Here is a 27,849-nt window from a genome sequence, read left to right as displayed (position 1 = left end):
GAATCAATTTAAGTAGTTTGAACCTATCTAGGTGGAAAAGGGGATTCCCTGACAACAGTTAATCAGGAACATGTGTTAATCACAATCATGTGTGTGTTTTTGAAAGATCTCTGTCCTCTAGTGTTACTTAGAAGCAGGTGTGCCTGGAAGGGAGACCAGAGACAGGCTGTTACAATGATGCTTTTGTTCGTTTGTTTGTTTTGAGACAGAGTCTTACTCTATCACCCAAGCTGGGGTGCAGTGGCACTATCTCGGCTCACTGCAACCTCCATCTCACAAGTTCCAGCAATTCTCCTGCCTCTGTCTCCCAAGTAGCACCATGTAGGTGCTGCCAAAGGAGGGAGCACCTGCACTTTTGTGTCAGCTTTCCCAGACGTGGGGCAGACTGGCGGGGGAAGGAGTGACGGGGACTAGAAGCTACCAAACATTTAAAAAATTGATTCTGTATCACAGGCTCATTATTACGACAATATGAAGAATAAAATATATACAGTACAGTGAGTCTCCATCCTGCCCACTGCCAACCGCCATGCTCTCACCCAAGGCAACCACTCTTCACTTTTTTCAGCTCCTATGCTCCTTTGGCACACCTGCAGGAAGTTCAAACCACGAAGTCCTAGCCCTTGCAAAGGAGAACCCTCCACTCAGTCACACGGTGAACCCCAAGCCACGCTCCTGTCTCTGCTGTCTTGGCCAACTTTGGGTCTGCTTGGGGTCCTGCCCTGCTCTGCTCAGAGAGCCTTGATATTTGATCAATAAATCTTTCCATGCTCTCTTGGCGTGTGTAGCCTACCGGTCCTGAAAACTGTAAGGCTATGCTGTTTTAACTTTGTGTTGTTTCTTTTGTTTGTTTGTTTTGAGACTGAATCTCATCCTATTGCCCAGGCTGGAGTGCAGTGGTGCGATCTTGGCTCACTGCAACCTCCACCTCCCAGGTTCAAGTGATTCTCCTGCCTCAGCCTCCCGAGTAGCTGGGATTACAGGCACCTGCCAGCATGCCCAGCTAATTTTGATTTTTTTAGTAGAGACAGGGTTTCACCATGTTGGCCAGGCTGGTCTTGAGCTCCTGACCACAAGTGATCTGCCCACCTCAGCCTCCCAAGGTGCTAGGAATACAGACATGAGCCACCACGCCCAGCCCCTATTTTAATTTTGAATGTTCCAATAAATCAATGTGAATTAACTAAACAACATTTTAAATGACAGGAATACAGAGTCCATGTGCCAAAGTCCTAAGATTCCATAATCTACCTGTGCTTTCTCTTTACTTTTTTAATTTGCTGACTCACTAAAAAGAAAAAAAAACATGAAAATAAAGTAAAGCTCCTAATTTTATTCTGCAGCATTCTATATCTCCAGAGAGCAGGACAAGAATTATTAGTATCAGAAAACTGAAACATTTAAAACTCATTTTTGAAGCTGCAGGATGTTTTTCTGGGATCCACAGATCTATAAAAATTGCATTTGTCGCCAGGCACAGTGGCTTATGCCTATAATCTCAGCACTTTGGGAAGCTGAGTTGGGCAGATCACCTGAGGTTAGGAGTTCAAGACCAGCCTGGTCAATATGGTGAAACCAAATCTCTACTAAAAATATATAAGTTAGTCAGGTGCAGTGGTGTGTACCTGTAATCCCAGCTACTTGGAAAGCTGAGGCAGGAGAATTGCTTGAACCTGGGATGTGGAGGTTGCAGTGAGCAGAGATAGCCCCACTACACTCCAGCCTGGGCAACAGAGGGAGACTCCATCTTAAAAAAAAAAAAAAAAAGAAAATTGCATTTGTCCAAACTACTATATTTTCTTATCATAGAGATTTACAATTTTAAAAATTCAGTATGTATATCTATATCTAATATATACATACGTATATATTTACCAAAGAAGCTATTCCTAGGCAATAGTAGACAGAACCCTATAAAAACACTCACTATGTTTTGTATACTTATCTTTATTATAAAAATATTGGCTTTTTGTACCCCGAGGTATAAACATTTAGAAAATGTCCCTATAAATGTTATTTCAGTAATTACTCCCTCCTACTCCCAGCTATTCGATGAGTAAACTGCAGACCAGTGAGGCTGGATGATTTCTGTTAGTGCTAGTAAGGAATAGAACTGGTTCCCCAGCCCCGCCTCCTGGCTGTCATGCTCCTTGACACCATATTCAGGAGACAGTCATTGTTAACTGATACTGATGACTGTAATTTATGACAGTGATATTGTTGGTTCCTATTCTCCCAATGCCTGTTTATGACAGTTTCTAGGAGTAGTTAAGTACTTTTGACCACATTCATTGTCTTAGACCAAAATTTAAATTTGTCATCCTTCTCACAGTTAGCAAATAATGGGAATTCAATGACTAATTACTAATTCCATATTTCCAAGCCTACACAGAAGGTTGAATTTACTGACTTGAATTCTATAGGTACTAGCTCCGTTAGTCACATGGCTGCTAATTCTCCACTTTACTTAGTAAGTTGATTAGTTCTCTGAATAATATAAAAAGAATAAAAAGAATGACAGAGCTTTGGCAAGGCGCAGTGGCTCATGCCTGCAATCTCAGCACTTTGGGAGGCTGAGGTGGGCAGGTCACTTGAGCACAGGAGTTCAAGACCAGCCTGGGAAATATGGCAAAACCCCATCTCTACAAAAGATACAAAAAATTAGACAGGTGTGGTGGTGTGCGCCTGTAGTCCCAGCTACCGGGGACGGACTGAGGTAGGAGGATCACCTGAGCCCAGGAGATTCAGGCTGCAGTGTGCTGAGATCACACCGCTGCGCTGGTGATCTGAGACCCTGTGTTGGGGGTGGGGGAGAAAGCAGAATACTACTTCCATAATGGTTGGATTTACCTAAAGTTAGGAAACAGTATTTTAGATATTAACAGGGCATTAGAAATGACAGAAGCCCCTGACATTTTGCATAGTAAAGAATACACACCAAAGTGAAGACGCTTAGCAGAATCTGCCTCACATAATGCCAGACACCTTTGGTAAATTAAATCCCTGGAGTTCAGAATATTGGTAGTCTGTAAAACAAATCAACAAGGTTCATACTGTAATATTTCATCCTAAGGTTTTTTGAAGATGGATGTCAGTAACTCTAAGAAATGAAAAACCGTCTCATCCAAATCCCAAGAGCTGCTAGAAGCAGATGCAGGCATGAAAATGTAGCGTGAGAATTGTAGAGGACAGAGTTGCTTAGAATAAATGTTTAAAAAAATTAACTTTTCTTTTTTGAGTGGCGTGAGAGATAACTCACGCTGCCACCATTTGAGTTGTCACGGTTTCCCAGGCTCTGCTGCTCTCCTGAGGCACTGGTGAAAGGAAGGGGGACAGTTGGCGAAAGCACAGAGCAGTGGAGCAGGGTCAGGAGAGGGAGACCCGACCACACATTTCCCTTGTGACTTTGGATCCATCTGTGTACTTGCCCAGGCCTGAGTCTCCTGGTCTGTGCCATGGGGTTTAGTGAAGATGGTCTTTAGGGCTTCTAACTGAGCTTGTGTCTGGATTCAGCATGGGGCCCATTCTCTGATACGTCATCAGTCTCCAGTGCCCTCTCTTAGGACACACACACATCCGAACCCCAAACCTTCCACCTTACAGAAGAAGCATACAGAAGAGCATAATCCCCAGAGAGAGTTCCAGAACCAACCTGCCTCCTCAAGTGCACACTTGTCAACATCCCAACGGTGACTTCCCAGCTCTCTGAATTAAATTACAGTGGCCTGCTAAACAGCTCCAGCCTTTGCCCCTACACAGCGCCTCTGTCCACTCCACTCCATTCCCCACCTTACAGATGAGGAATCTATTTATTTATTCCTTTTTTTTTTTTTTTTTTTGAGACGGAGTTTTGCTCTTGATACCCAGGCTGGAGTGCAATGGCGTGATCTCGGCTCACCACAACCTCCGCCTCCTGGGTTCAGGCAATTCTCCTGCCTCAGCCTCCTGAGTAGCTGGGATTACAGGCACGCGCCACCATGCCCAGCTAATGTTTTGAATTTTTAGTAAAGACGGGGTTTCACCATGTTGAACAGGATGGTCTCGATCTCTTGACCTCATGATCCATCCGCCTCGGCCTCCCAAAGTGCTGGGATTACAGGTGTGAGCCACCGCGCCCGGCAGGGATCTGTCTAAAAGGTAAATGTGTCCTGTTCTTTTCCTTTTAGCTTCACAGGGGCTCCTTATTTCTCTGCAGGATGAAGTTCAAGTGGCTTCACGTGGCATAGAAGACCTTCTGCGATTTGCCGATGGGTACTCTGTCTACCCATCTTTCTGCCACCTATTCCTTGGTACTCAAAGCACCGTTCACATTCATGTTCCTTCCGTTCCTAAAATCTCCTTGTTCATTCTCATGCCTGGGACTTTGTGTCAACTACTCCTTCTTCCTGAATCACTCCCCTCTGCAGTTTCTTCTTTCTGTTCCCAAGCGCAAGCTTCTCTCCTATTTATCCTTCAAGTCCCAGCTTAGACACCATTTCCCTCGGGAAGTTCTCTCATGTCGGGGTTTCCTGTGTGCTCTGTATTGTGATAGTCTGTTTTCCCATCAGGCTCTGAGCTCTGTGAGCCTCAGGACTCTGCAATATTCAGATTTGTGTCTCAAAACCCTAAGCAGTCGGCTAGGCGCAGTGGCTCACGCCTGTAATCCCAGGACATTGGAATGCCGAGGCGGGCAGATCACTTGAGGCCAGAAGATCAAGACCAGCCTGGCCAAAACAGTGAAACCCCATCTCTACACAAAATAGAAAAAATTAGCCTGGCATGGTGGTACACACATGTAATCCCAGCTATTTAGGAGGCTGAGGCATGAGAATAGCTTGAGCCCAGGAAACAGAGATTGCTGTGAACCGAGATCATGCCACTGCACGCCTGGGTGACAGGGCAAACTCTTTCAAAAACAAACAAGAAAATCCCACGAGAAAACCTAAGCAGTACTGGGATATAACACGGACTTAACGAATATCTGTTAAATGAATGAACTTCAAAATGGCATCATCTGGAGTTGATAATGGTTGAAACTGGGTAATGGGCACATAAGGTTTTATTATGCCGTTATGTTTAACACTTTTGTAATAAAAATATTTTTTAATTGATGGAGTTTTAAATTTCCGAACAATGCATCTCATCTCCTTATCCATTATAGAGGCGAGAGACTGTGGGATAGAGGCTGCCACAATTGCATGAGTTGACCCTGAGGTTACGAGGTTTGTTGAAATGGGTGTTCAGAGAAGGCGTGACACAAGAGGGCCACTCCATTTGTCCTCACGGTCCTGGGCCGGATCTCCCGATTTCACACTGATGGAGCCTGAAAATCAACAAACAAGATGGCAAGAACAGGGAACACATTGTTCTCTCCAAAGTGGACAATTTGTGACAGGCTCAGGAAGGCTGCCTGGGCTTTGTAGCTTTTCCACTGGTTCCTAATAAACCGGGCTTTGTGCAGGTTTCGCTCAGGCTGTGCAGGGCCCTACCATTCTAAGGCTTTCTCCCTCCTCTGGCCCGGCTGCTGGGAGAACTTGTTAGTGGGCATTGATTTCTTTGAGTTGGACACGGCTGAATTAGACTGCTTTGCTTGGCATGTTAAAGGGATGTTTTTCTTGGGTAACTTGGAGGTTGGCACTGCCTTGAAATGAAACATTCTGGGGGCCATTCGGGATTCTTAACCGTCATTAATTTCTTTTCTTTTTCTTTCTTTTTTTTTTTTTTTTTTGAGACGGAGTTTCGCTCTTGTTACCCAGGCTGGAGTGCAATGGCGCGATCTCGGCTCACCGCAACCTCCGCCTCCTGGGCTCAGGCAATTCTCCTGCCTCAGCCTCCTGAGTAGCTGGGATTACAGGGACGTGCCACCATGCCCAGCTAATTTTTTGTATTTTTAGTAGAGACGGGGTTTCATCATGTTGACCAGGATGGTCTCGATCTCTTGACCTCGTGATCCACCCGCCTCGGCCTCCCAAAGTGCTGGGATTACAGGCTTGAGCCACCGCGCCCGGCCGACAGTCATTAATTTCTTTCAGGGCATATGAAACATTTGTCTGAAGAAAGATTTTGGCAATTTCAGTTTGAAGACATCAAGAAATACTGTATGATCTCTGACCTTAATCAGATGAAATCTTGTTTCATCCACACGGTAGAAAAAAAATTAGGGAAATAATGCATTTCTATAGCTACTAATCAACTGGCCAATCAGTATTAACTGGGCTCCTGTCCTGTGCCCAGTAGGTTTGAGGTCCACCTGCAGACGGAAATAACTAGATGAACAACTATTATGAGAAACTGGCTACAAACCCAGCCCATAGGGTTCCAGGAGTTTCTCGGGAGGTAGCACAGGACTGATGAAAAGCTGGACCCACTGATGCAGGCTTTAGAAAACACCCAAAAGTATCCGAGGTTTTCTTTTTTTGAGATGGAGTCTTGCTGTGTCACCCAAGCTGGAGTGCAGTGGTGCGATATCAGCTCGCTGCAACTTCCGACTCCTGGGTTCAAGTGATTCTCCTGCCTCAGCCTCCTGAGTAGCTGGACTTATAGGCAACTGCCATCATGCTTGGTTAATTTTTTGGGCATTTTTGTAGAGATGGGATTTCTCCATGTTGGCCAGGCTGGTCTTGAACTCCTGACCTACCTCAAGTGATCCACTTGCCTTGGCCTCTCAAAGTGCTGAGATTACAGGTATGAGCCACTGTGCCCAACCATATCTGAGTTTTTTCATTTTTTTTTTAAAGCCTATGTCTTTATAGTTTACCAGCGTTTTTACATGCCTTGTCTCATTTGATTTGTTTCAAAGCAAGCTGTTCAAATTATATGTAAGAAGTATTACTGTCTTTATTTTATTTATTTATTTATTTATTTATTTATTTATTTATTTATTTATTTTGAGACGGAGTCTTGTGCTGTTGCCCAGGCTGGAGCACAGTCACACAATCTCGGCTCCCTGCAACCTCCACTTCCTAGGTTCAAGTGATTCTCCTGCCTCAGCCTCCTGAGTAGCTGGGATTACAGAAGCGCACCATCATGCACAGCTAATTTTTGTATTATTAGTAGAGACAGGGTTTCATCATGTTGGCTAGGGTGGTCTTGAACCCCTGACCTCAGGTGATCCACCCACCTCAGCCTCCCAAAGTGCTGAGATTATAGGCGTGAGCCACTGCGCCCAGCCTTGTCTTGATTTTATAGAAGATAAAACGAAGACTCAGAGAATAAAATCCAACGTAGCTCTGAATTAAAAAACCAGTTCTTGGCATTTCAAAGACGTTGCCCTTTTTGTCATCATCCTGCTTGGTGGCAGTCTGTACCTGTGTCAGCCAAAGGGGCGCTATCACTGAGCTTTTCACTTGGTAAAAAAGGACATCTTCAAGTACACAACTTCAGTTAGTTCCAGCTGAGCCTCAGGTCGTACTGGTTTGAAGTGCTGCGATGCCTGGATTTCCACCAGATGTCACCATTCGCCATTTTCCTACTCCCTGTCTTTAAAAGGCATTAGCAAAGAAGAGCCCATCTGGTGGCTCTTGTGCCCCCGAGAATGCTTGTTGCATCCGGGAGTAAGGGGAGGGCTGTATTCCAAGAACGGAGCGACAAGCTCTGAATCTTGACTGGGGAGAAGGAATCTGAAAATGTCATGAACTCTGGTTCCCCGATTTCCTAAAATTTCATCCCCCTCCACCCCGTTGTGATTTCGTGTATCGAAAAGCCCAGCCCATTTCTGACGGGTAAACCAAGCAGAATTATAACCTGGCTTTTGGCCAAAACTGCTTAGAAAAGGAGGAGATTTTCTTTTCTTTTTAGAGACAGGGTCTCGCTCTGTCACCCAGGCTGGAGTGTAGTGGCGTGATCATAGCTCACTGCAGCCTCTAACTCCTGGGCTCAACTGATCCTCATGCCTCATCCTCCTGAGCAGCTGGGACTTAGGGGCATGTGCCACCCACCCAGTTAATTTTTAAATTTTCTGGTAGAGACAGGATCTCTCTTTGTTGCCCAGGCTGGCCTCAAACTACTGGCCTCCTCAAGTGCTGGCATTCTAGGCGTGAGCTGCCATGCCCGGCCCTCCAGCTAAGTTTTTATAAAGGAGGAGGTTTTGAGATGAAGACAGAACTGAGGAACACTGCACTTTCTCTGTGATCAGAAGTAGAAGCCCGTGGGATTTGCTCCATGCTGGAGTGTGGCTTCTGAGGAGGGGCTGGAGGTAGCCCTGAACCCCAAGTCTCCCACCTGCTCAGATTTTATATGGTCTAAATTACACTCCTCAGGTTCATTCTTGTGGATCTAATATGAGTGTTCCTTGTAGATTTCATGAGCAGGAGTGACATATGAATTCACTTACATCTAAGTGCATATGAATTTGAAGTTTTATTTCTTTTTTTAAACGGAGAAACTAGGCTGGAATGAGAGAATGAGGTTCCTAAGGTATGTCTGTGGATGTTGGGGAAGAGTCTAAGGTGAGGGGTGGGTGAGAGACAGGGGAGGCAAACTTCTCTTAACTTCTAGTTTGGCCCAGGCTGACGACCAGGGGCCTGAGGGATCCTCCTTTGCCTCCTGTTTCTCGCCCTCTCCTCCCCTTCACTCTATCATCTCCAGGGGTAGAAAAGAATGCATGTGGGGCAATGGCTTGCTTCACAAAGCCTGGACTCCCCACGGGCCAACAAATGATGGGAGATGTCTGGCTTCTCCAAAACTGCAGCTCTGGGAAAGGGAATGCTTACAGATCTTACAGATACTAATAAGTTGTTAAAAATAGCCGGGCACAGTGGCTCACACCTGTAATCCCAGCACTTTGGGAGGCCAAGGCAGGTGGATCACAAGGTCAGGAGTTCGAGACCAGTCTAGCCAATATGGTGAAACCCTGCCTCTACTAAAAATACAAAAAAATTAGCTGTATGTGGTGGCATATGCCTGTAATCCCAGCTGCTCCGGAGGCTGAGACAGGAGAATGTCTTGAACCCGGGAGGCAGAGGTTGCAGTGAGCCAAGATCCCGAAACTGCACTCCAGCCTGGGAGACAGAGCAAGACTCCATCTCGGAAAATAATAATAATAATAATAATCATCATCATCATCATCATCATCATCATCAGGTACAGGTATTTTTAAGACAAGGCAAAAATAGAGAAAAAGGAAGAAAGGAAGCAATAGTCCTGGATTTTATTTGCTGATCATAAGGTTATTTTTTAATCCAGCAAACTTGTTCTTCAACAAAACTCTGTAAAATTAACTGCATGTTCTCCTGGGATGGTGTTGATGATAATAATGCTTTCTCTTCAAATGAAAACTTCAAAAATATATCCTTCAGAGCATGATCCTCTGGGCAAATGGTCACAGATGAAAGCCTTAAATCTAGCTCACAGAAGCAAAGAGAGCAGATGTAGTACAGAATTCAGAAATGCAGTGTGACATTGGTAATATCAACTGCTTTGATCATTTCTTTCAAGAAATGTTTTATTCATTTCATTTGGTCATATTTTGCTCAACTATTTTTATGCAATTTCACACAATCTATATATTTTGTTGATAACTTATGGGTAAAAATATTCATATGTCAGTGTGGGTGGGTACCAATGACCCACACTGTGTCAACTGGCATAACTCAAGAAAGGATAGAGGGTCACAGAAGAACTTCACGGCCCGTGTCCCCTAGGGACTGAGGGTCTGTTGCCTCCAGACTTTAGTTTTGTGGGGTTCATCCATAGATACTTTGCAGAATATCTGGTGATGGGAATAGGAGATAAACAGAGAAGATGAGTAGATTTATCTCTGGGGCGTGATTGTAAAGCTTGCAAGTGATAGATATAAAAATGCCAGCCTCAAACATCTAACTCAGGGCTGTCTACTTCAGATGTCATAGTTGATTTGGGGATCCTATAAGCTTGCTCAAAGTTGCAATCACTTGGCCGGGTGTGGTGGCTCACGCCTGTAATCCCAGCACTTTGGGAGGCTGAGGCAGGCAGATCACGAGGTCAAGAGATCGAGACCACCCTGGCCAACATGGTGAAACCTCATCTCGACTAAAAAACACAAAAATTAGCTATGCGTGGTGGCGTGCACCTGTAGTCCCAGCTACTCGGGAGGCTGAGGCAGGAGAATCACTTGAACCCGGAGGTGAAATCCCATGGTGAAACCCATCTCTACTGAAAAATACAAAAATTCGCCGGGTGTGGTGGCACAGGCCTGTAATCCCAGCTATTTAGGAGGCTGAGGCTTGAACCCTGGAGGCAGAAGTTGCAGTGAGTTGAGGTCGCGCCACTGCACTCCAGCCTGGTGACAGATTGAGACTCCCTCCTCTGGCCCGGCTGCTGGGAGAACTTGTTAGTGGGCATTGATTTCTTTGAGTTGGACACGGCTGAATTAGACTGCTTTGCTTGGCATGTTAAAGGGATGTTTTTCTTGGGTAACTTGGAGGTTGGCACTGCCTTGAAAGTCAACATTTTGGGGGCCATTCGGGATTCTTAAAGGTCAATAATTTCTTTCAGGGCATATGAAACATTTGTCCGAAGAAAGATTTTAGCAATTTCAGTTTGAAGACACCAAGAAATACTGTATGATCTCTGACCTTAATCAGATGAAATCTTATTTCATCCGCATGGTAGAAAAAAAACTAGGGAAATAATGCATTTCTATAGCTACTAATCAACTGGCCAATCAATATTAACTGGGCTCCTGTCCTGTGCCCAATAGGTTCGAGGTCCACCTGCAGAAAAGAAAAAAAACCTCAAACAAAAAACCCACAAAGTTGCAATCACTCAAAATATATGCTGGACAACCCCTTAAGATTCTCTTACTAACTACAGAACAGTCAGGGCAGGTGGATCTTTATTTTCTTTCTTTCTTTCTTTTCTTTTTTGAGACAAGGTTTCCCTCTGTTGCCCAGGCTGGAGTGCAGTGGTGTGATCTTGGCTCACTGCAGCCTCTGCCTCCAGGGTTCAAGCAATTCTCCTGCCTCAGCCTCCCAAGTAGCTGGGATTACAGGTATGTGCCACCATACCTGGCTAATTTTTGTATCTTTTAGCAGAGACAGGGTTTCACCATGTTGGCCAGGCTGGTTTCAAACTCCTAACCTCAAGTGATCTGCCTGCCTTGGCCTCCTAGAGTGCTGGGATTCTAGGCAAGAGCCACCTCACCCGGCAGGGCTGACGGATCTTGAGACAGAGACCACATCTATACTGGGCCAAGTCCTCTCTCCTGGGAATTTGGAATGAGAACATGGAGCCACAGCTATCAGAGGCAGTTTGCAGGTGTTAAACTGTCTTTCTAGCATCTTCTGCAGATTCCTTGCCTGAAGTTCCTGGGCTGCTAGCCTTTTCTCATAGAATGGAATTAAATGGTTTCTAGAGAACTTAGGAAAACAAGCTTACTCCCTGTAATAGTTTGGCTGTGTCTCCACCCAAATCTCATCTTGAATTGTAGCTCCCATAATCCCCATGTGTCATTTTGTATCTATCACCCACAAGGTTTATAATCATACCTCAGAGATAAATCTACACATCTTCTCCGTTTATCACCTATTCCCATTACCAGACATTCTGCAAAATATCTGTGGATAAACCCCACAAAACTAAAGTCAGCAGACCCTCAGCGCCTAGGGGACATGGGTCATGAAGTTCTTGTGTGATCCTCTGTCTTCTCCTGAGTCAGAAAGTTGACCCATGTGTCGTGGGAGGGACCTGGTGGGAGGTAATTGAGTCATGTGGGCAGGTTTTACTCATGCTGTTCTCGTAATCCCAGCACTTTGGGAGGCCAAGGCGGGCGGATCATGAGGTCAGGAGTTCGAACTAGCCTGGTCAACATGACAAAACCCATCTCAAAAAAAATTTTTTTTTTTAATTAGCTGGGTGTGGTGGTAATCCCTGCTTCCTTGCTATTTCTTCTTGTCTTCTAATCACATGAAATTTGGACAGACAGTTACAAAAATGTGTTGAGACTATGTCTTCCATATTTTAGTTCATTTCCAGTCTTATTTTGAATAAAATTTCTATCACTTGAATATAAATTCTTACAATTTTTAGTGTTGAGAATTTAAAATCATATAAGCCAAATATAGTCTTATGAAAAAACATATTTGGTTACATAATTGATGTCAAATCAAATTAGTTTTGTAGCCTGTGATTTGGATTTCTTTCTTATTTGAATAGATTCCAATTGTCACTATATGGTTTAAACTATTATCCTTTCAACATATTTGCTTCATCTTAAAATTTCAGTTTTCAGTCATTTTAAATGCAGGAGCTATAAAACCATTCTATAGAGGTTTCTAAAATAAACTCTTAAATGACACAAGCTTGATCTGGATCACCTGTTCTCATAGAATGGAATTAAATGGTTTCTAGAGAACATAGAAAAAACAAGTTTACTCCCTAATATGGTTTGGCTGTGTCCCCACCCAAATATCATCTTGAATTGTAGCTCCCATAATTCCCATCTGTCATGGGAGGGCCCTGGTGGGAGGTAATTGAATCAAGGGGGTGGGTTTTTCCCATGCTGTTCTTGTAATAGTCAATAAGTCTCATGAGATCTGGTTTTATGAAGGGCAGTTCCCCTGCACATGCTGTCTTGCCTGCCACCATATAAGATGTGCCTTTGCTCCTCCTTTGCCTTCCACCATGATTGTGAGACCTCCTTGGCCATGTGGAACTGTGAGTCCATTAAACCTCTTTTTCTTTATATGTTACCCAGTCTCAGGTATTTCTTCATAGCAGTATGAAAATGGACTGACACACTCCCTGAGGTTCCCAATATAATTTATCCACATGTTTATCTTGCAAGAGGGTAAAGCTTTCATGTAAATTTTCTAAAGCATTTGCAGTGATTTTATGGCTTTGTTAAGACTGGCTTGATTTCAGCAGGGAAGCCAACATGATTTTTTGAGACCTTTTGAACAATGGAAATGATACCAGATATATTTTCCCCTAACCATTAAAACCATTTAAAATCTGAGAGTTGTAAGATCAATGAAAAGACAAACAAACCAGCACACTAAAGCTAGCCAGGATTTTTGCAGTATGCTTCTTTGATTTTCATATGGGATTTTTTTTGCCATTAAAAATATTCCCTTGAAAGGTCAAGGTGATTTGCACAGTTACTCAATGTTTGCTAATTAGTGAACACAACAGCTCCCCACTGTGGTGTATAAATAAAACATGAAATGTTTATTTGTTATTTAAATTCAAAGGTGCATTATAAGCTCTAGTCTTTGGGATTCTTAAAAATAAATGTATTATGGGCCGGGTGCAGAGGCTCACGCCTATAATCCCAGCACTTTGGGAGGCTGAGGCGGGTGGATCACGAGGTTAAGATCGAGACCATCCTGGTCAACATGGTGAAACCCTGACTCTACTAAAAATACAAAAAATTAGCTGGGCATGGTGGCGCCTGCCTGTAATCCCAGCTACTCAGGAGGCTGAGGCAGGAGAATTGCCTGAATCCAGGAGGCAGAGGTTGCAGTGAGCCGAGATCGCGCCATTGCACTCCAGCCTGGGTAACAAGAGTGAAACTCGGTCTCAAAAAAAATAATAAAAAAAAAATAAAAAAAATTAAAAAAAATGTATTATGTTAATTTTCAAAATGTAAAAAAACTGAGTGACTATTGTCATGAACTCTCATATTCATTACCCAGTTTCAATGATTAACAACATATTGCCAATTCTGCGTTATCCTTTATGCTCCTCCTTCCCTCCTTCCCTGGATTATTTTAAGGCAAATCAGAGATCACATGTCTCTTCTGAAAACACTTTCAGTATTTCCCAATAACTCTGCCCCACTCCCCATGTTTTCTTTTTTTCTTTTTCTTTTTTTTTTAAACTAAACACTATACTAGTGAGGATCTAAAAAAACAAAAACAAAAACAAAAAAAATGTAACCCTGGTTCCATGGCTGGATATTTTTCAGACAGTCAAGGAGGCATTGCACATGGCCTACAGGTTAAAAAAAAAACGGGGCCACATTAACTGTAGCAAACAATCTTTTGAGCTTGCCCCAGCTGATTGCTGGAGACCCTTCTCTACGTTCCTTGCTCGGGGGCTTCTCAGTTGCTTCTAGAACCTCTAGAGTGAATCAGCTATCACATGCCATCTTCCTTTTCACGCTTCCCTACCTCTCTTTCTGCGGCACTGCCACCTCTGGCTCTTTGCGATATTACCTTGACTTTTTTCAAGCCAATGTATACATGAAAAGCACAAATAGACATTATGCTCTCTTTCAGGTATGCGCATATATACGTTTTTAAAAGGATGTGTGTGTGTGTGTGTGTGTGTGTGTGTGTGTATGCATCCATTTTTGATACAAAGAATGCTTTACTTTTTATTTATAGTCACTTGAGTTTTCTATTTATGACCTCTCTTGCTACCAGATGGCCTTACCGTAGTGAGATGCTTGTCTGTTTCATTGATAGAACGGCTTTCCATTTTTCCTGTTCAGAGTCTCAATCAAATTGTAAGCGGAGTATGTAAGTGTTCAGATTAGAGGCCAGTGGGTGGTGTGGTGGAGGCTGCTGGTGTTTACTGGTGTCTTGGGCTCCTCTATGCTTCCAAGCCTGCTTTGTAATTAAATTGGTGGTGGGCCGGGTTTCGTCAAAAACAATGTGGATGTGAGTGTAATCAGTGGGATCACTTTCCTCCAGCATGACTGGGGTTTATTTGTTACTGTAGCATGATCCAGATTACCTGACTGCTTTAGACAGGTTGTCTGAGTTGGGCTACCCGCATTGAGGTACTGATATTTCTTGCCTAGTGTTTTCATCAGTGAAGGTGAAATGTATTTCTTTGTTATTCATGAACACATCATTCACTTCTTAAGTTTTATGAAAGTTATGTGAGGGATTTTAAAGGTTACCTTTTGCCATTCACGTTTTTATTTATTTTTTATTTAGAGACAGGGTCTCACTATGCTGCCCAAGCTGGTCTCGAACTCCTGAACTCAAGAAGTCCTCCTACATCAGCCTCCCAAAGTGCTAGGATTACAGGTGTGAGCCACCGTGTCCAACCTTCCCAAAATGCTGGGATTGCAGGTGTGAGCCACCACGCCTGGCCATCATTTACTTTTAAATTGATCACCATTTCATTTATTACTTTGAAAGGCATTAGCTGGTACCTTAGGTACTTCATTAATGTGAGGGATTGTCCAAGCTGGCGATGTAAGAAAAGTCTCTGGGATGATAATAAGTACCTTTTATGACAAGTCGAAAGCTATTTTATTTATTTTTATTTTTAAGGGACACATGATAATTGCATATATTTATGGGGTACAATGTGATGTTTTAATATTTGTATACATTATAGAAACCTTAAATAAAGCTAACATACCCATCACCTCATCTATTTATTTTTTTGTGATAAGAAAGTAAAAAATCTACTTTTTTTGTAACTTTGAAATATACACAATTACAAGCTGAGCATACCTTACACAAAATGGTTGGGACCAGAAGCGCTCCGGATTTCAGATTTTTTTTCAGCGTTTGAAATATCTGCATTATATATGCTGGTTCAGCATCCCGAATCTAAAAATCCGAATCCTGAAATGCTCCAATGAGCATTCTTTTTGAATGTCATGTCTGCACTTAAAAAGTTTCAGATTTTGGAGTATTTTGTATTTTGGACTTTCAGATTACGTATGCTCCAAGCTGTGTTAAGTACGGTCACCACACTGTAGAACAGACCAATAAAATTTATCTCTCTAATCTAACTGATACTTTGTGCCCTCTGACCAACATCTCTCCTTTCTTCATTCCCCCTCTTTGTTTGGTTCTCAATGTCACATGGATTGTCCTGGGTTGGGAGCTTAGAGGCTGAGTAACTGAAGACCTTTTTTCACTTTTCCAAAGATCATACCCACGGTCTTCCTTATGGTCTCCATCAAAGGAAAACCATGTAAGTACTGCTCACTGAGAACCCAAGGCCCTGAGTCCCAGGCCCGTGTAGTCACAAGGCCCACATCCCCCTGGCCTCAGTCAGGAAGAACCCGAAGCAGGTGCTGGAGGACAGCCAGCGAACAAGTGCATGCTAGCCGGCAGAGAGAAGCATGGCTGACTTCCAAATAAGCCTTTTCCTCAATAGGTTTGTGAATATCTCAAGTGTTAAACTAATTACTACGGAATTATTTTCGGAGGGCCTTCAGGAAAATAAGAAACAAGGATATTCTTTTCAGCGAACTTCCTTTTTCACAAATGGAGGCAGGACAGAATTATGCTGAATACACTCATGGAAAGGTATTTGGCCAACAGGCATAATTGCTCCCTTACTGAGCTGTTTTTCCTTTCTTCTTTTATCTATCCTTTTCATCACACAAGGCTCCATTGTCTTTGTAGCTGCCCTTTGGTGCCTTGAGATTTATTTTCTCCTTTTCGAGTATAAGGTTTCAAAATAAGTGCTTTGATCATCTGCTCAAGGGATCACAGGTCTGGAACCGCAGGCAGACCTTTTAAGTGGTCAGACCACTTAGAAGCCAACACTTTCAGAAGGGCATTGACTTTGGAATGGGCTGAAAAGTAGCATTGTGGAAACAGCTCTCCTGTCTAAGCTCTGACCATGTTTATTACTGAAAAAGAACGCACACACACAAACATATATATTTATGTGTTGACTTCTCACTAGAGTGGCTGTAACCTTTCTCTTCCTTATGTTGATTGTCTAGAAAAACTGCTGGCTTTGGGTTCACCCAGCCTCCCACTTGCATTGCTGCCATGAAAAGAAACAAAAATCCTGACAAAGGAAAAAAAGAAAAATCTAATCAGCCAGGCACAGAGGCTCATGCCTGTAATCCCAGCACTTTGGGAAGCTGAGGCGGGTGGATCACCTGAGGTCAGGAGTTTGAGACCAACTCAGCCAACATGGTGAAACCCTGACTCTACTAAAAATACATACACACACAAAAAAATTAGCTAGGCGTGGTGGCAGGCATTTTTAGTCCCAGCTAGTTGGGAGGCTGAGGCAGGAGAATCACTTGAAATTGGGAGGTGGAGGTTGCAGTGAGCTGAGATTGTGCCACTGCACTCCAGCCTGGGCAACAGAGTGAGACTGAGTCTCAAAAAAAAAAAAAAAATTACAAATAAATAAATAAGTAATCTGATGAAGACAAGTATGTGAGTGTATGTGCAGGTGGTGGGGGTAGTAGTTTATTCTGTAGTAAATTAGTGGCCCATGTTGGAGTATTTTGGGCAGAATGTGTAGAGAAAGTACTATTAAGAAGGTTGGCTTCAAGCTCAGAGAACTACAGTCCACTTTTTAAATCACTGTCAGAAGCTACCAAATATATATAGAAATAAGTGTCAGAAAATCGAGGTTCAAATCACCTCTCAGCTGAATTCACATATGCAATCAATAGTATATCCAAACTAATTTTCTCATCTCTAAAACAGGTCAGACCACATCAATGCTACGAACCCAAGGATCCAAATGAAAAGAACAACTGGAAGAGCCACAACAATAAACGCAGGCAGTTTGTGTGTCATAGTCTCATTTAACCTGCCTCTAGAGGTTTGCTTTAAAAAGTTTTTAATTTTGAAATAATGCTATGGTCATAGGAAATCACACACACACACACACACACACACACACACACACACCCCTACAGAGTGGTCCCGTGTACCCATCACCCAGGTCCCCTCAATAGAGACTGCGTAACTTGGGCCGGGCGCAGTGGCTCAAGCCTGTAATCCCAGCACTTTGGGAGGCCGAGGCGGGTGGATCACAAGGTCAAGAGATCGAGACCATCCTGGTCAACATGGTGAAACCCCATCTCTACTAAAAATACAAAAAATTAGCTGGGCATGGTGGCGCATGGCTGTAATCCCAGCTACTCAGGAGGCTGAGGCAGGAGAATTGCCTGAACCCAGGAGGCGGAGGTTGCGGTGAGCCGAGATCGCACCATTGCACTCCAGCCTGGGTAACAAGAGTGAAACTCTGTCTCAAAAAAAAAAAGAGAGACTGCGTAACTGAAGGACAATAGCAAAACCAGAAATGACATTGGTAGCATTCACAGAGCTTATTCAGATTTCACTCATTTCTGTTTGTGCACGTGTGTAGTTGTATGCAGTTTTGTCACATTACACACATCATATGTGCAATTATCACTGCAGTCAAGACACAGAACTGGTTCATCACCATTAGGCTCCCTTTAAAGTGTGACCCCTCTGTAGCTATATCCACCACCCTACCTTTATCCTTAATCTTTGGCAACCACGAATCTGTTCTCCATGTCTATAATTTTATGTTGAGTGGCTTAGACAGGCTGGGCACAGTGACTCACGTTTGTAATCCCAGCACTTTGAGAGGCCGAGGTCATATTATTTCCTTTGGACTGGGAGTTCTACCTAGCACTTAGGCAGAGGCGTTCAGTAAAAATATTTAAAATCAATGGGCTCATTAAAAACTATATAATCTGTGATACTTAGCAATGAAAAAAAAACCGTATATAATCATGCACGTGTTATTTAATCTATCTGAACAGTTATCTACTCATTTTTAAAAGAGTATAGGATAGAGGCCAGGCATAGTGGCTCACACCTGTAATCCCAGCACTTTGGGAGGCTGAGGTGGGTGGATCACTTGAGGTCAGGAGTTCGAGATCAGCCTGGCCAATATGGTGAAACTCCACCTCTAATAAAAATACAAAAATCAGCTGCATGTGATAGGGTGTGCCTATAGTCCCAGCTACTTGGGAGGCGAAGGTGAGAGAATCGCTTGAATCCAGGAGGTGGAGGTTGCAGTGAGCCAAGAACGTGCCACTGCACTCCAGCCTGTGTGACAGAGCAAGACTCTGTCTCAAAAAAAAAAAAAAAAAAAAAAAAAAGAGTGGCTTATATAGAATCATACACATATATGCAGTATGTGATCTTTTGGAATTGGCTTTTTCTCCCCCACTCAGCTTCATTCCCTGAAGTCTATTCAAGCTGTTTTGTGTATCAGTAGGTCATTCCTTTTCATTGCTCCATGGGATTCCATGGTATGGATGTACCACAGTTGGTTTAATCATTCATCCCTGGAAGGGCTTTTGATTTTTTCTGATTTTTGGCTATTACAAATAAAGCAGCTGTGGACATTGGCATACAGCGTTGATGTAAATGTAGGTTTTCCTTTCTCTGGGATAGATGACTAATGGTGACATTGCTAGACCATATGGCAGCTGTATGTTCAGTCTTATGAGAAATTGCCAAATTGTGTTCCAGACTGTTATACTATTTTACATTCCTATCAGCAATGCACGAATGATTGTTTCTCTGCATCCTTTCCAGCAGGTGGTGTCACAGTTTTAGCCATTCTAGCCACTTTTATAGCCACTATTTTTTTTTTTTTTCATTTTAGCCATTCTGCTGGGTGTGTACTGATATGTCACTGTGGCTTTTTTTTTTTTTTTTTTTTTTTTTTTTTTTTGAGAGGGAGTTTCGCTCTTGTTACCCAGGCTGGAGTGCAATGGCGCGATCTCGGCTCACCGCAACCTCCGTCTCCCGGGTTCAAGCAATTCTCCTGCCTCAGCCTCCCAAGTAGCTGGGACTACAGGCATGCGCCATCATGCCCAGTTAATTTTTGTATTTTTAGTAGAGACGGTGTTTCATCATGTTGACCAGGATGGTCTCCATCTCCTGACTTCGTGATCCACCTGCCTCAGCCTCCCAAAGTGCTGGGATTATAGGCGTGAGCCACCACACCCGGCCCCCACTGTGGCTTTAACTTGCATCTCTCTAACGGCTAAAAGTATTGCCTATCTTTTCATATGTTGATTTTCCATCTGCATATGCTCTTCAGTAAAATGCCTGTTGATGTCTTTCGCCCAGATTCTTGTTGGACTGTTTGCCTTTTACTCTTGAGTTTTGAGAATTCTTTATTCTAGGTTCAAGGCCTTTGGCAGACATGGGGGTGAAAGTCTTTGCCTGCCATCTGTATGCTGTCTTTCATCCCTCAGTAGAGTCTTTGGCATGACAGAAGTTTTAAAATTCTAATGAAGTCTGATTTATTGGTTTATTTTCTTGAATGGATCATGATCTTTTGATGTCTGTGTACTCTTTGCTTAGCCCTAGCTCATAAAGATTTTCTCCCATTTTTTTTTCCTATAAGTTCTATAGTTTCACATGTAGTTGTACATTGAAGCCCATAATCTATTTGGGGGTAATTTTTACATAAACCGCAAGGTATAGGTTGAGGATTTTTGGAGAATTTCTCACTGACTCCTGGACATATAGACACATTTTAGCCCAAGTTCCCTCTTTCTGCCTCTGTATATGTGTTCTTAGACATTATGTCACATCTACCTTAAATTTCGCTGCTTTCATTCTAACACTAGGTTTCTTCAATTGTCTTGTCCTATCCCGATCATATTCCTTCCCTAATATCTTACTGATTGAAAGAATGCACAATAATTATGTAGTTATATTATTGACATGAGTCATGCTGATAATATGCTATATACTTGTCTTTCTCGATATAAAGTAAGTCTCTGGAAAGGAGGGAGCATATCTTGCTCTTTCTCTTTATTTCTTACAGCTCCTAGCCCAAGGTTTTGCAGTTTGTAAGGATACGACGATATCTGCAGACTCAAAATGAGCTGAGTGTTTCCATCCTTCACATTTGCTAGAGGGGCACATGTTTCCTCTTTCTGTATTCAGATGCAATATAAAAAGACTTTTCCTTTTTTCTTTTCTTTTTTTTTTTTGTTAAAAAGATTTTTTTCAAAAGGCAAAACTGAGTGAAAGAGCCAGGAGCATCCCAGCTGGATTCTCCCTTCTCCCCTCACCTGCTGTTGTGCAGGCTGGAATCTGTGAGCAGGTTAGTGAGGTTGGGATAGAAGTTAGGCTGCTCAGCACCAGCGTGTGTGGTCGATTCTGGGAAGGGATAATATTGATCCTTCAATATTTTTGCATTTTGTCTTTGATTCTACTTAGCGCATACCTTCTCAATACAGTTAGAACTCTGAAATTGTATATGTGTGTGTTCACGTATATACATACACACACATACGACGGCGCACATAGGCATCATACAATGGGTATATTTGTTGTTGCTGTCTGTTCCCTCAAAGTAGCCTCCACGTTCTGTATTTTAGAAATATCTTCTGCGTGTGTTGCCTACATTTAGATGTCCATTAATTCCAGGCTCTTGGTCACTACATCCCACTTCATTGCAGTTTGCTAAACTCCTAGTGCTCAGATGATAATTTGTGTTGACCCTTTTTATTTTTATTTTTTTCCCCTCTGCTAATGCCAAATGGTTAAAATAACATTAGGAGAAAGGGCAGATCTAGAGAATTATATAAAGAATTTGCAAATAAATAATGATTATTATCAGAATATGAACCACGGCACAAGAACAGGTGAATTTTCTGGTGTTAAAGTATTCGAACAGTTTTATAGTTTTGCAGCATTTAATTCTGAGTGTGCACATCGCTCGTTAGACATTAACACATGTCCATATTCTATACCAAGTAACCTTTCATGAGATGGTTCTATTAATAGCTAAGAGGATTTACAGACTCACACTGTATTTCCTTCAAAGACACATATAACATCCAGCAGGAAATTGCCACTCTTTGCATAAATAATGTAATTACCTACTGATAGAAACTCATGCTTAGGAAATTCACCTCGGGAAACTTTGAATTTGGAAAAATCACCCCTTAACTCTTTAATGTTCTTATGTTCCTTTATTAGTTTATCAATTTTTTTCCCTAGGAATTATTTTAGAAAGCAGTCTATAATTTTTCTTTCAGTATTATTATATGAGATATAATATTTATATCAGAGAAAGATATCCAAGGGCTGACACCAATAGCCACAAAAATCTGTCTAGATTTGCTGAATGCTATAGCCTGAAACATGCAAACAAACAAAAAAGCAATAAACCGTCATTTGTTTTGGTAAAGGGAATCTGTATAGATTGGAGAAAATTAGATAGATCAGGTAATTATCTTCTAGGTTCTAGATTTCCCTTGGGGTTGGTTTGAAAACATTTTTGATCATACATTAAGATAAGTGAGCAATGGCACTAAAACTTGCCTATAGTTTATATTCTTCCTGGGTAAACACTTTCCCTTGACAGGAAAGGATCATGGATTGTGGAGATCATCTTACCTTGAAGTCAGACACAGCCCTGGAGTCTCCTTCATTTTCTGTGGTTTGGTGAATGTCTGCGTTATATCTCTGAGCCCTAAACAGGGGCAGAAAGTGTGTCCATATAGATGGCCTGGAGAAATGTTTCTGGAGGTACTCTTGGCTATCTTGGGAAAGCTGGGGCATGTTTTTACAATAAAGGCCCCAAATGAGTCCTGCTGCCTGGTTTTGCCGATATTAGCATAGGATCCACTCTGTTTCTCTTCGTTTGGCTAATGCTGGGCTGGCTCTGACTCTGTGGGGAGGCTCCTTGGAAAGTTACACTAATGAAAGCAAAAGAATTATCTGCTTTGTGGATCAGCAGCTTATCCATAGATCTTTAATCTTCTATTCTTGGTAGAGCTGCTTATTTGAATGTCTAGGTACTGTATGTTATGAGTGCCCTCTAAAGGTAGAAATGTATTCTTAATTCAAATGTAATCCTAAATAGAAACGGAAAGAAATGATCCAAGTGATATACAGCTTAGCATATAGTAATAAACAGATTTCCTGGCAAAAATTCTGTATTAGTGGTGTGTGATAGGGAATAGTATTTGACAATCTTGGGCTGTGCAATTGACAGATGGTTGGCCCAATCTTTCCAGGTTTCTTAAGAAGTCATTGTAATAGCAGTCAACTCTTTTTTTTAAATTTATTTGATTTTATTTTTTATTTTTAGAAAGAAAAAAAGAATAATAAGAAAAAGAATAAAGAAGAGGAAGAAAGGGAAAGAGGAAGAGGGAGAGAGAATGGGGGTACTGCTTTGTTGCCCGGGCTAGAATGCAGTCTAAATATGGGTATGCCTATAATCGTCCTTAATAATGGAGACATGAAAGAAAATGAGGGAAGAGAATAATAAACAAGGAGCCAACCAACATTTCATTTATACTTCTAAGTTGATATGATGTGGTACTGATAAGAGTGTATATTTTGTGTAAAGTGGAGAGTTCTATAAATGTTAATTACTTTTACTTGTTCCAGATCTGAGTTCAAGTCCTGGATATCGTTGTTAATTTTCTGTCTCACTGATCTGTCTAATATTAATGTTGAAGTCTCCCACTATTATTGTGTGGGAGTCTAAGTCTCTTTATAAGTCTTGTATGTCTGGGTATTCCTGTGTTGGGTGCGTATATATTTAGGATCTTTAACTCTTCTTGTTGTTGCGTTGATTCTTTTATCATTATATAATGTCCCTTTTGCTTCTTTTGATCTTTGTTGCTTTAAAGACTATTTTATCAGACGCAAAAATTGTAACTTCTGCTTTTTGTTTATTTATTTTTGCTCTCTGTTTGGTTGGTAAATCTTTCTCCATCCCTTGTTTTGAGTCTTTGTGTATCCTTGAATGTGAGATGGGTCTGGATGCAGCATACAGTTTTAGTTTTTTGTCCAAACTGCCTGTCTGCCTTTGAATTGGGGAATTTCATCAATTTAAATTTAGAATTAATAATGATATATGTGAGTTTAATACTGCCATTTAATATTAGCTGGCTATTTTGCCCATTAGTTGATGTAAATTCTTCATTATATTGATGCTCTTTTTGGTATTTTTTAGAAAGGCTGATACTGTTTGTTCCTTTCTATGTGTAGTGGTTCTTTCAGAAGCTCTTGTAAAGCAGGCCTGGTGGTGATGAAATCTCTGAGTGCTTGCTTGTTCACAAAAAACTTTATTTTTCCTTCACTTATGAAGCTTAGTTTGGCTGGATGTGAAATTCTTGGTTGAAAGTTCTTTTCTTTAAGGATGTTGAATATTGGTCCCCACTCTCTTCTGGCTTGTAGGGTTTCTGCTGAGAGATCTGCTGTGAGTCTGATAGGCTTCCCTTTGTGGGTAACCTGACCTTTCTCTCTGGCTGCCCTTAGTATTTTCTCCTTCATTTCAACCCTGGTGAATCTGACGATTATGTGCCTTGGAGTTGCTCTTCTTGAGGAATATCTTTGTGGTGTTCTCTGTATTACCTGGAGTTGAATATTATCCTGCCTTACTAGGTTGGGAAAATTTTCCTGAATAATATCCTGAAGCGTATTTTCCAGCTTGGATTCATTCTCTTCGTCACATTCAGGTACACCTATCAAGTGTAGATTAGGTCTTTTCACATAGTCCCATATTTCTTGGAGACTTTGCTCGTTCCTTTTTATCCTTTTTTCTCTAATCTTGTCTTCTAGTTTTATTTCATTGAGTTGGTCTTCGACCTCTGATATCCTTTCTTCTGCTTGATCAATTCGGCTGTTAAAACTTGTGCATACTCCGCGTAGTTCTCGTATTGTGTTTTTCAGCTCCATCAGTTCACTTATTTTCTTCTCTAAATTGTGTATTCTTGTTGACATTTCATCAAACCTGTTTTCAAAGTTCTTAGTTTCTTTAGATTGTGTTAGAACAAGTTCTTTTAATTCACAGAAGTTTCTCATTATCCACATTTTGAAGCCTGCTTCTGTAATTGGAACACACTCGTTCTCCATCAAGCCTTGTTTCGTTGCTGATGAGGAACTGGGATCCCCTGCTGAGGGAGAGGCGTTCTGATCTTGGGTATTCTCAGCCTTTTTTGACTGTTTTCTTCCCTTCGTTGTAGATTTATCCATCTGTGGTCTTTATAATTACCGTCTTTGTAATTGGGTTTCTGAGTGGACGTTCAACTTATTGATTCTTAGCGCCGAAATCTGAGCAACCCACTGCGCCGACTCAATCAGCGGCGTTAAGATTGATGGTGCTTCTCTGACTCTGCACCAAGAACTGACGCTCCAAGGCGCCAGCAAAATCGCCTCGCCGGTCACAAGAGTTGTGCTGGCGAACCGTGGGGCTCCTCCGCTGGGAATCTCCTGGTGCATGAGCAACAAGAATTCATGTGAAGGTGTGGCGTCCTCTCATTCTTCGCGTTTTCACTGGGAGCTACAAGCTGAGCTGCTAGTGATCAGTCATCTTGGATCAGCAGTCAACTCTTGAGCTAGAAACTGATGCAAAACTCATACCCAAACTTAAACTCAAGAGTTATTGTACTTTTTACGTACATCATGTGGAATAAGTTAAATTGATTTTTTTATGAGACAACTAGACAATAAGCCAATAATTGACTTTTAACACTATACTTCATATTTATAAACTGCTTTATAAATATAAGATTATTAAGCAGAAAGGGAAAGGTAGAATACCTTTCTGTTAAGAGGTAACTAATGCCCAAGTAGCTTCTGTTGGGTTTGAGGGTGCACAAAGATAAGGGATGTATACTACTGGGTCTATAAACTGAAAAAGTTTCCTTTTGTAAAACTGCTTTATAGATTCAAGGCAATCTCTATCATATCTCAGCTCCTTTCTTCTGCAGAAGTTGACAGTAGATTCTAAACATTCATACAAAATTTTAAGGAGCCGGGCACGGTGGCTCATGCCTGTAATCCCAACACTTTGGGAGGCCGAAGGGGACAGATTAGTTCAGGAGTTTGAGAACAGCCTAACCAACATGGTGAAATCCCATCTCTACTAACAATGCAAAAAAATTAGCTGGGTGTGGTGGCTGGCACCTGTAATCTCAGCTACTCAGGAGGCTGAGGCAGGAGAATCACTTGAACCTGGGAGACAGAAGTTGCAGTGAGCTGAGATTGTGCCACTGCACTCCAGCCTGGGGGACAGGGTGAGACTATGTCTCAAAATAAAAATAAAAATAAAAATAAATTACAAGGGACCTGGAATATCCAAAACAGTCTTGAAAAAAAAAAGTTGAAGGATCACATTTCTCAATTTTAAAATGTAACACAAAGCTACAGTAATTACCATTGACATTCTTCACAAAATTAGAAAAAACTATTTTAAAATTCATATGGAACCAAAGAAGAGCTCATATAGCCAAGATGATCCTAAGCAAAAAGAACAAAGCTGGAGGCATCATGCTATTGGACTTCAAACGACACTACAAGGCTACAATAACCAAAACAGCATGGTATTGTCACAAAAACAGACATATAGATCAATGGAACAGAATAGAGAACTCAGAAATAAGACCATCTACAACCATCTGATCATCAACAAACCTGAAAAAAAAAAAAAAAAAAAAACAAAGGCAGGGGGGTGCTTGGAAAGGAAGAAAGTGACTACTATGGGCAAGAGGTTTCCTTTTAGATAGACAAAAATGTGCTAAAACTGATTGTGGTGATACATGTATCATGTGATGTATGTACCAAAAACCATTGAATTGTATCTTTTAAATGGGTGAGTTATATGGTATATGATTTATATCTCAATAAAGCTGTTAGATTTCCTAAAAAGAAAGGCAACTTCCTCAAGTGACCAAATGTTTAGAGTGGGGCAATAAGTCTCATGCACTATCACAGTTTCAGAAACTGAGCTGCAGTACAGCTGTGCTTTCTGGCATCAGGTCTCTTGCAGGCTGCAGTGAAGGTGTCGGCTGCTGACATTTCAAAGCTCAGCTGGGCTTAGTTTCAGGCTTACCCATGCAGTTGTCCATATTTATTTCTTTGAGGCCTGCTGGACTAGGGGCTTCAGTATTTTACTGGTTGTTCACTGGGGACTATTGTTAGTTCGGCCACATCAGCCTCTCTATGTTTCACAACATGGCACCTTGTTTCATCAGAGTGGGCCAGGTGAGAAGAACCTGAGAGAAGGCAAGCAAGACAGAAGTCACAGTCTTTTGTAACCTGATCTCAGAAGTGACATCCCTTTACTTTTGCCATTTTCTAGTCCTTTCAGGAACATAAGGGGACCAGCAAGTGTAGATCTAGCCCACACTTGAGAAGAGAGGATTACACAAGGATATGAGTCACTGGAGGTGGGGATCATTAAGAGCCATTTCAGAGGCTGTCTACCACATGGACCATATTTTTAAAATGTCAAGTTGTGGGAGGTTATCCTTATGGGGCCAATGGTGCAATGCAATGAAATTAACTTACCTGGGAAATCTGAAGCTTGGTTGCCATAAGAATTCAGGACACTGGTACGGAGTGTAAGTGAAAACCTGTATAATTGATGATAGATGTGCTTTGGCAATACCAAAGAAATCAGAGGCTATTAGGGCAGTTGGTTAGAGCACTTTGTGAAGGGGGTCATGTTGTCACTATTCACTGCTACTGTTAGGCCAAACTAGGCCAGCTTCTTGCAAATGCCTATTGTTCCCAAGGCAACTGCGTGAAAGAATGGAAAACCATTCTTCCATGAAACTAGCAATTTATTCAGTGAGCTATACAAACTTCTCAAAGTGTAACTGAAGGTAGGCTGGTAGCATAATCTTCACTTGGGGGTGGTTAGGTTTTCATGACAAATATTTTAGAATAGGATTTTCTTTGCCTAGAACTCTTCTATTTCTGTGGGCAAAGGTAAGTTCAATTTATATTTGGAAAGAAAAGATTGGAAATGTTGATGTTTACAGCAGTCCATATATTTCAGACTGAAGAAATTTCCTCGAGGAAATAGATTATTACTATTATTTTCTCCTGTCTGTATAGATTTATCTAATTTCCCTTATGTCATTTCTCAATAACAAATCTGAAGCTCGCTTTTAAAGAAATTACAAAGTAGTTCAATGCTACCTTGCCTATGCTATAAGGCAATGGTCCCTAACCCTTTTGGTACAGGGACCAATTTCCCGGAAGACAATTTTTGCACAGACAGGGTAGGGGGTGATGGGGCTGGTTTCGGGACGAAACTGTTCCACCTCAGATCATCAGGCATTAGATTCTCGTAAGAAGTGTGCAACTTGGCTCTCTTGCAGGTGCAGTTCACGACAGGGCTCATGCTCCTGTGAGAATCTAATTCCGCTGCTGATCTGACAGGAGGCAGGAGGTAGAGCTCAGGCGTGAATGC

General features: G+C 41.9%; 1 protein-coding gene across 1 annotated transcript in view; it reads right to left on the bottom strand.

Moving 5' to 3' along the window:
* The window catches only part of RGS20 (regulator of G protein signaling 20), a 102,811-nt gene extending 80,615 nt beyond the window's left edge, over window positions 1–22,196 (bottom strand). Inside the window, exon 1 of the mRNA XM_039464512.2 lies at window positions 22,032–22,196. Within this exon, the coding sequence (XP_039320446.2) occupies window positions 22,032–22,196 (165 nt within the window). The remainder of the gene's footprint in view (window positions 1–22,031) is intronic.
* Between the last annotated feature and the right edge of the window lie 5,653 nt (window positions 22,197–27,849).

This window comes from Saimiri boliviensis, chromosome 15 (genome assembly GCF_048565385.1).
Source record: "Saimiri boliviensis isolate mSaiBol1 chromosome 15, mSaiBol1.pri, whole genome shotgun sequence".
Taxonomy (NCBI): domain Eukaryota; kingdom Metazoa; phylum Chordata; class Mammalia; order Primates; family Cebidae; genus Saimiri; species Saimiri boliviensis.
The sequence above is the reverse complement of the archived record's forward strand: the minus strand, read 5'-3'. Positions and strand labels throughout refer to the sequence as shown.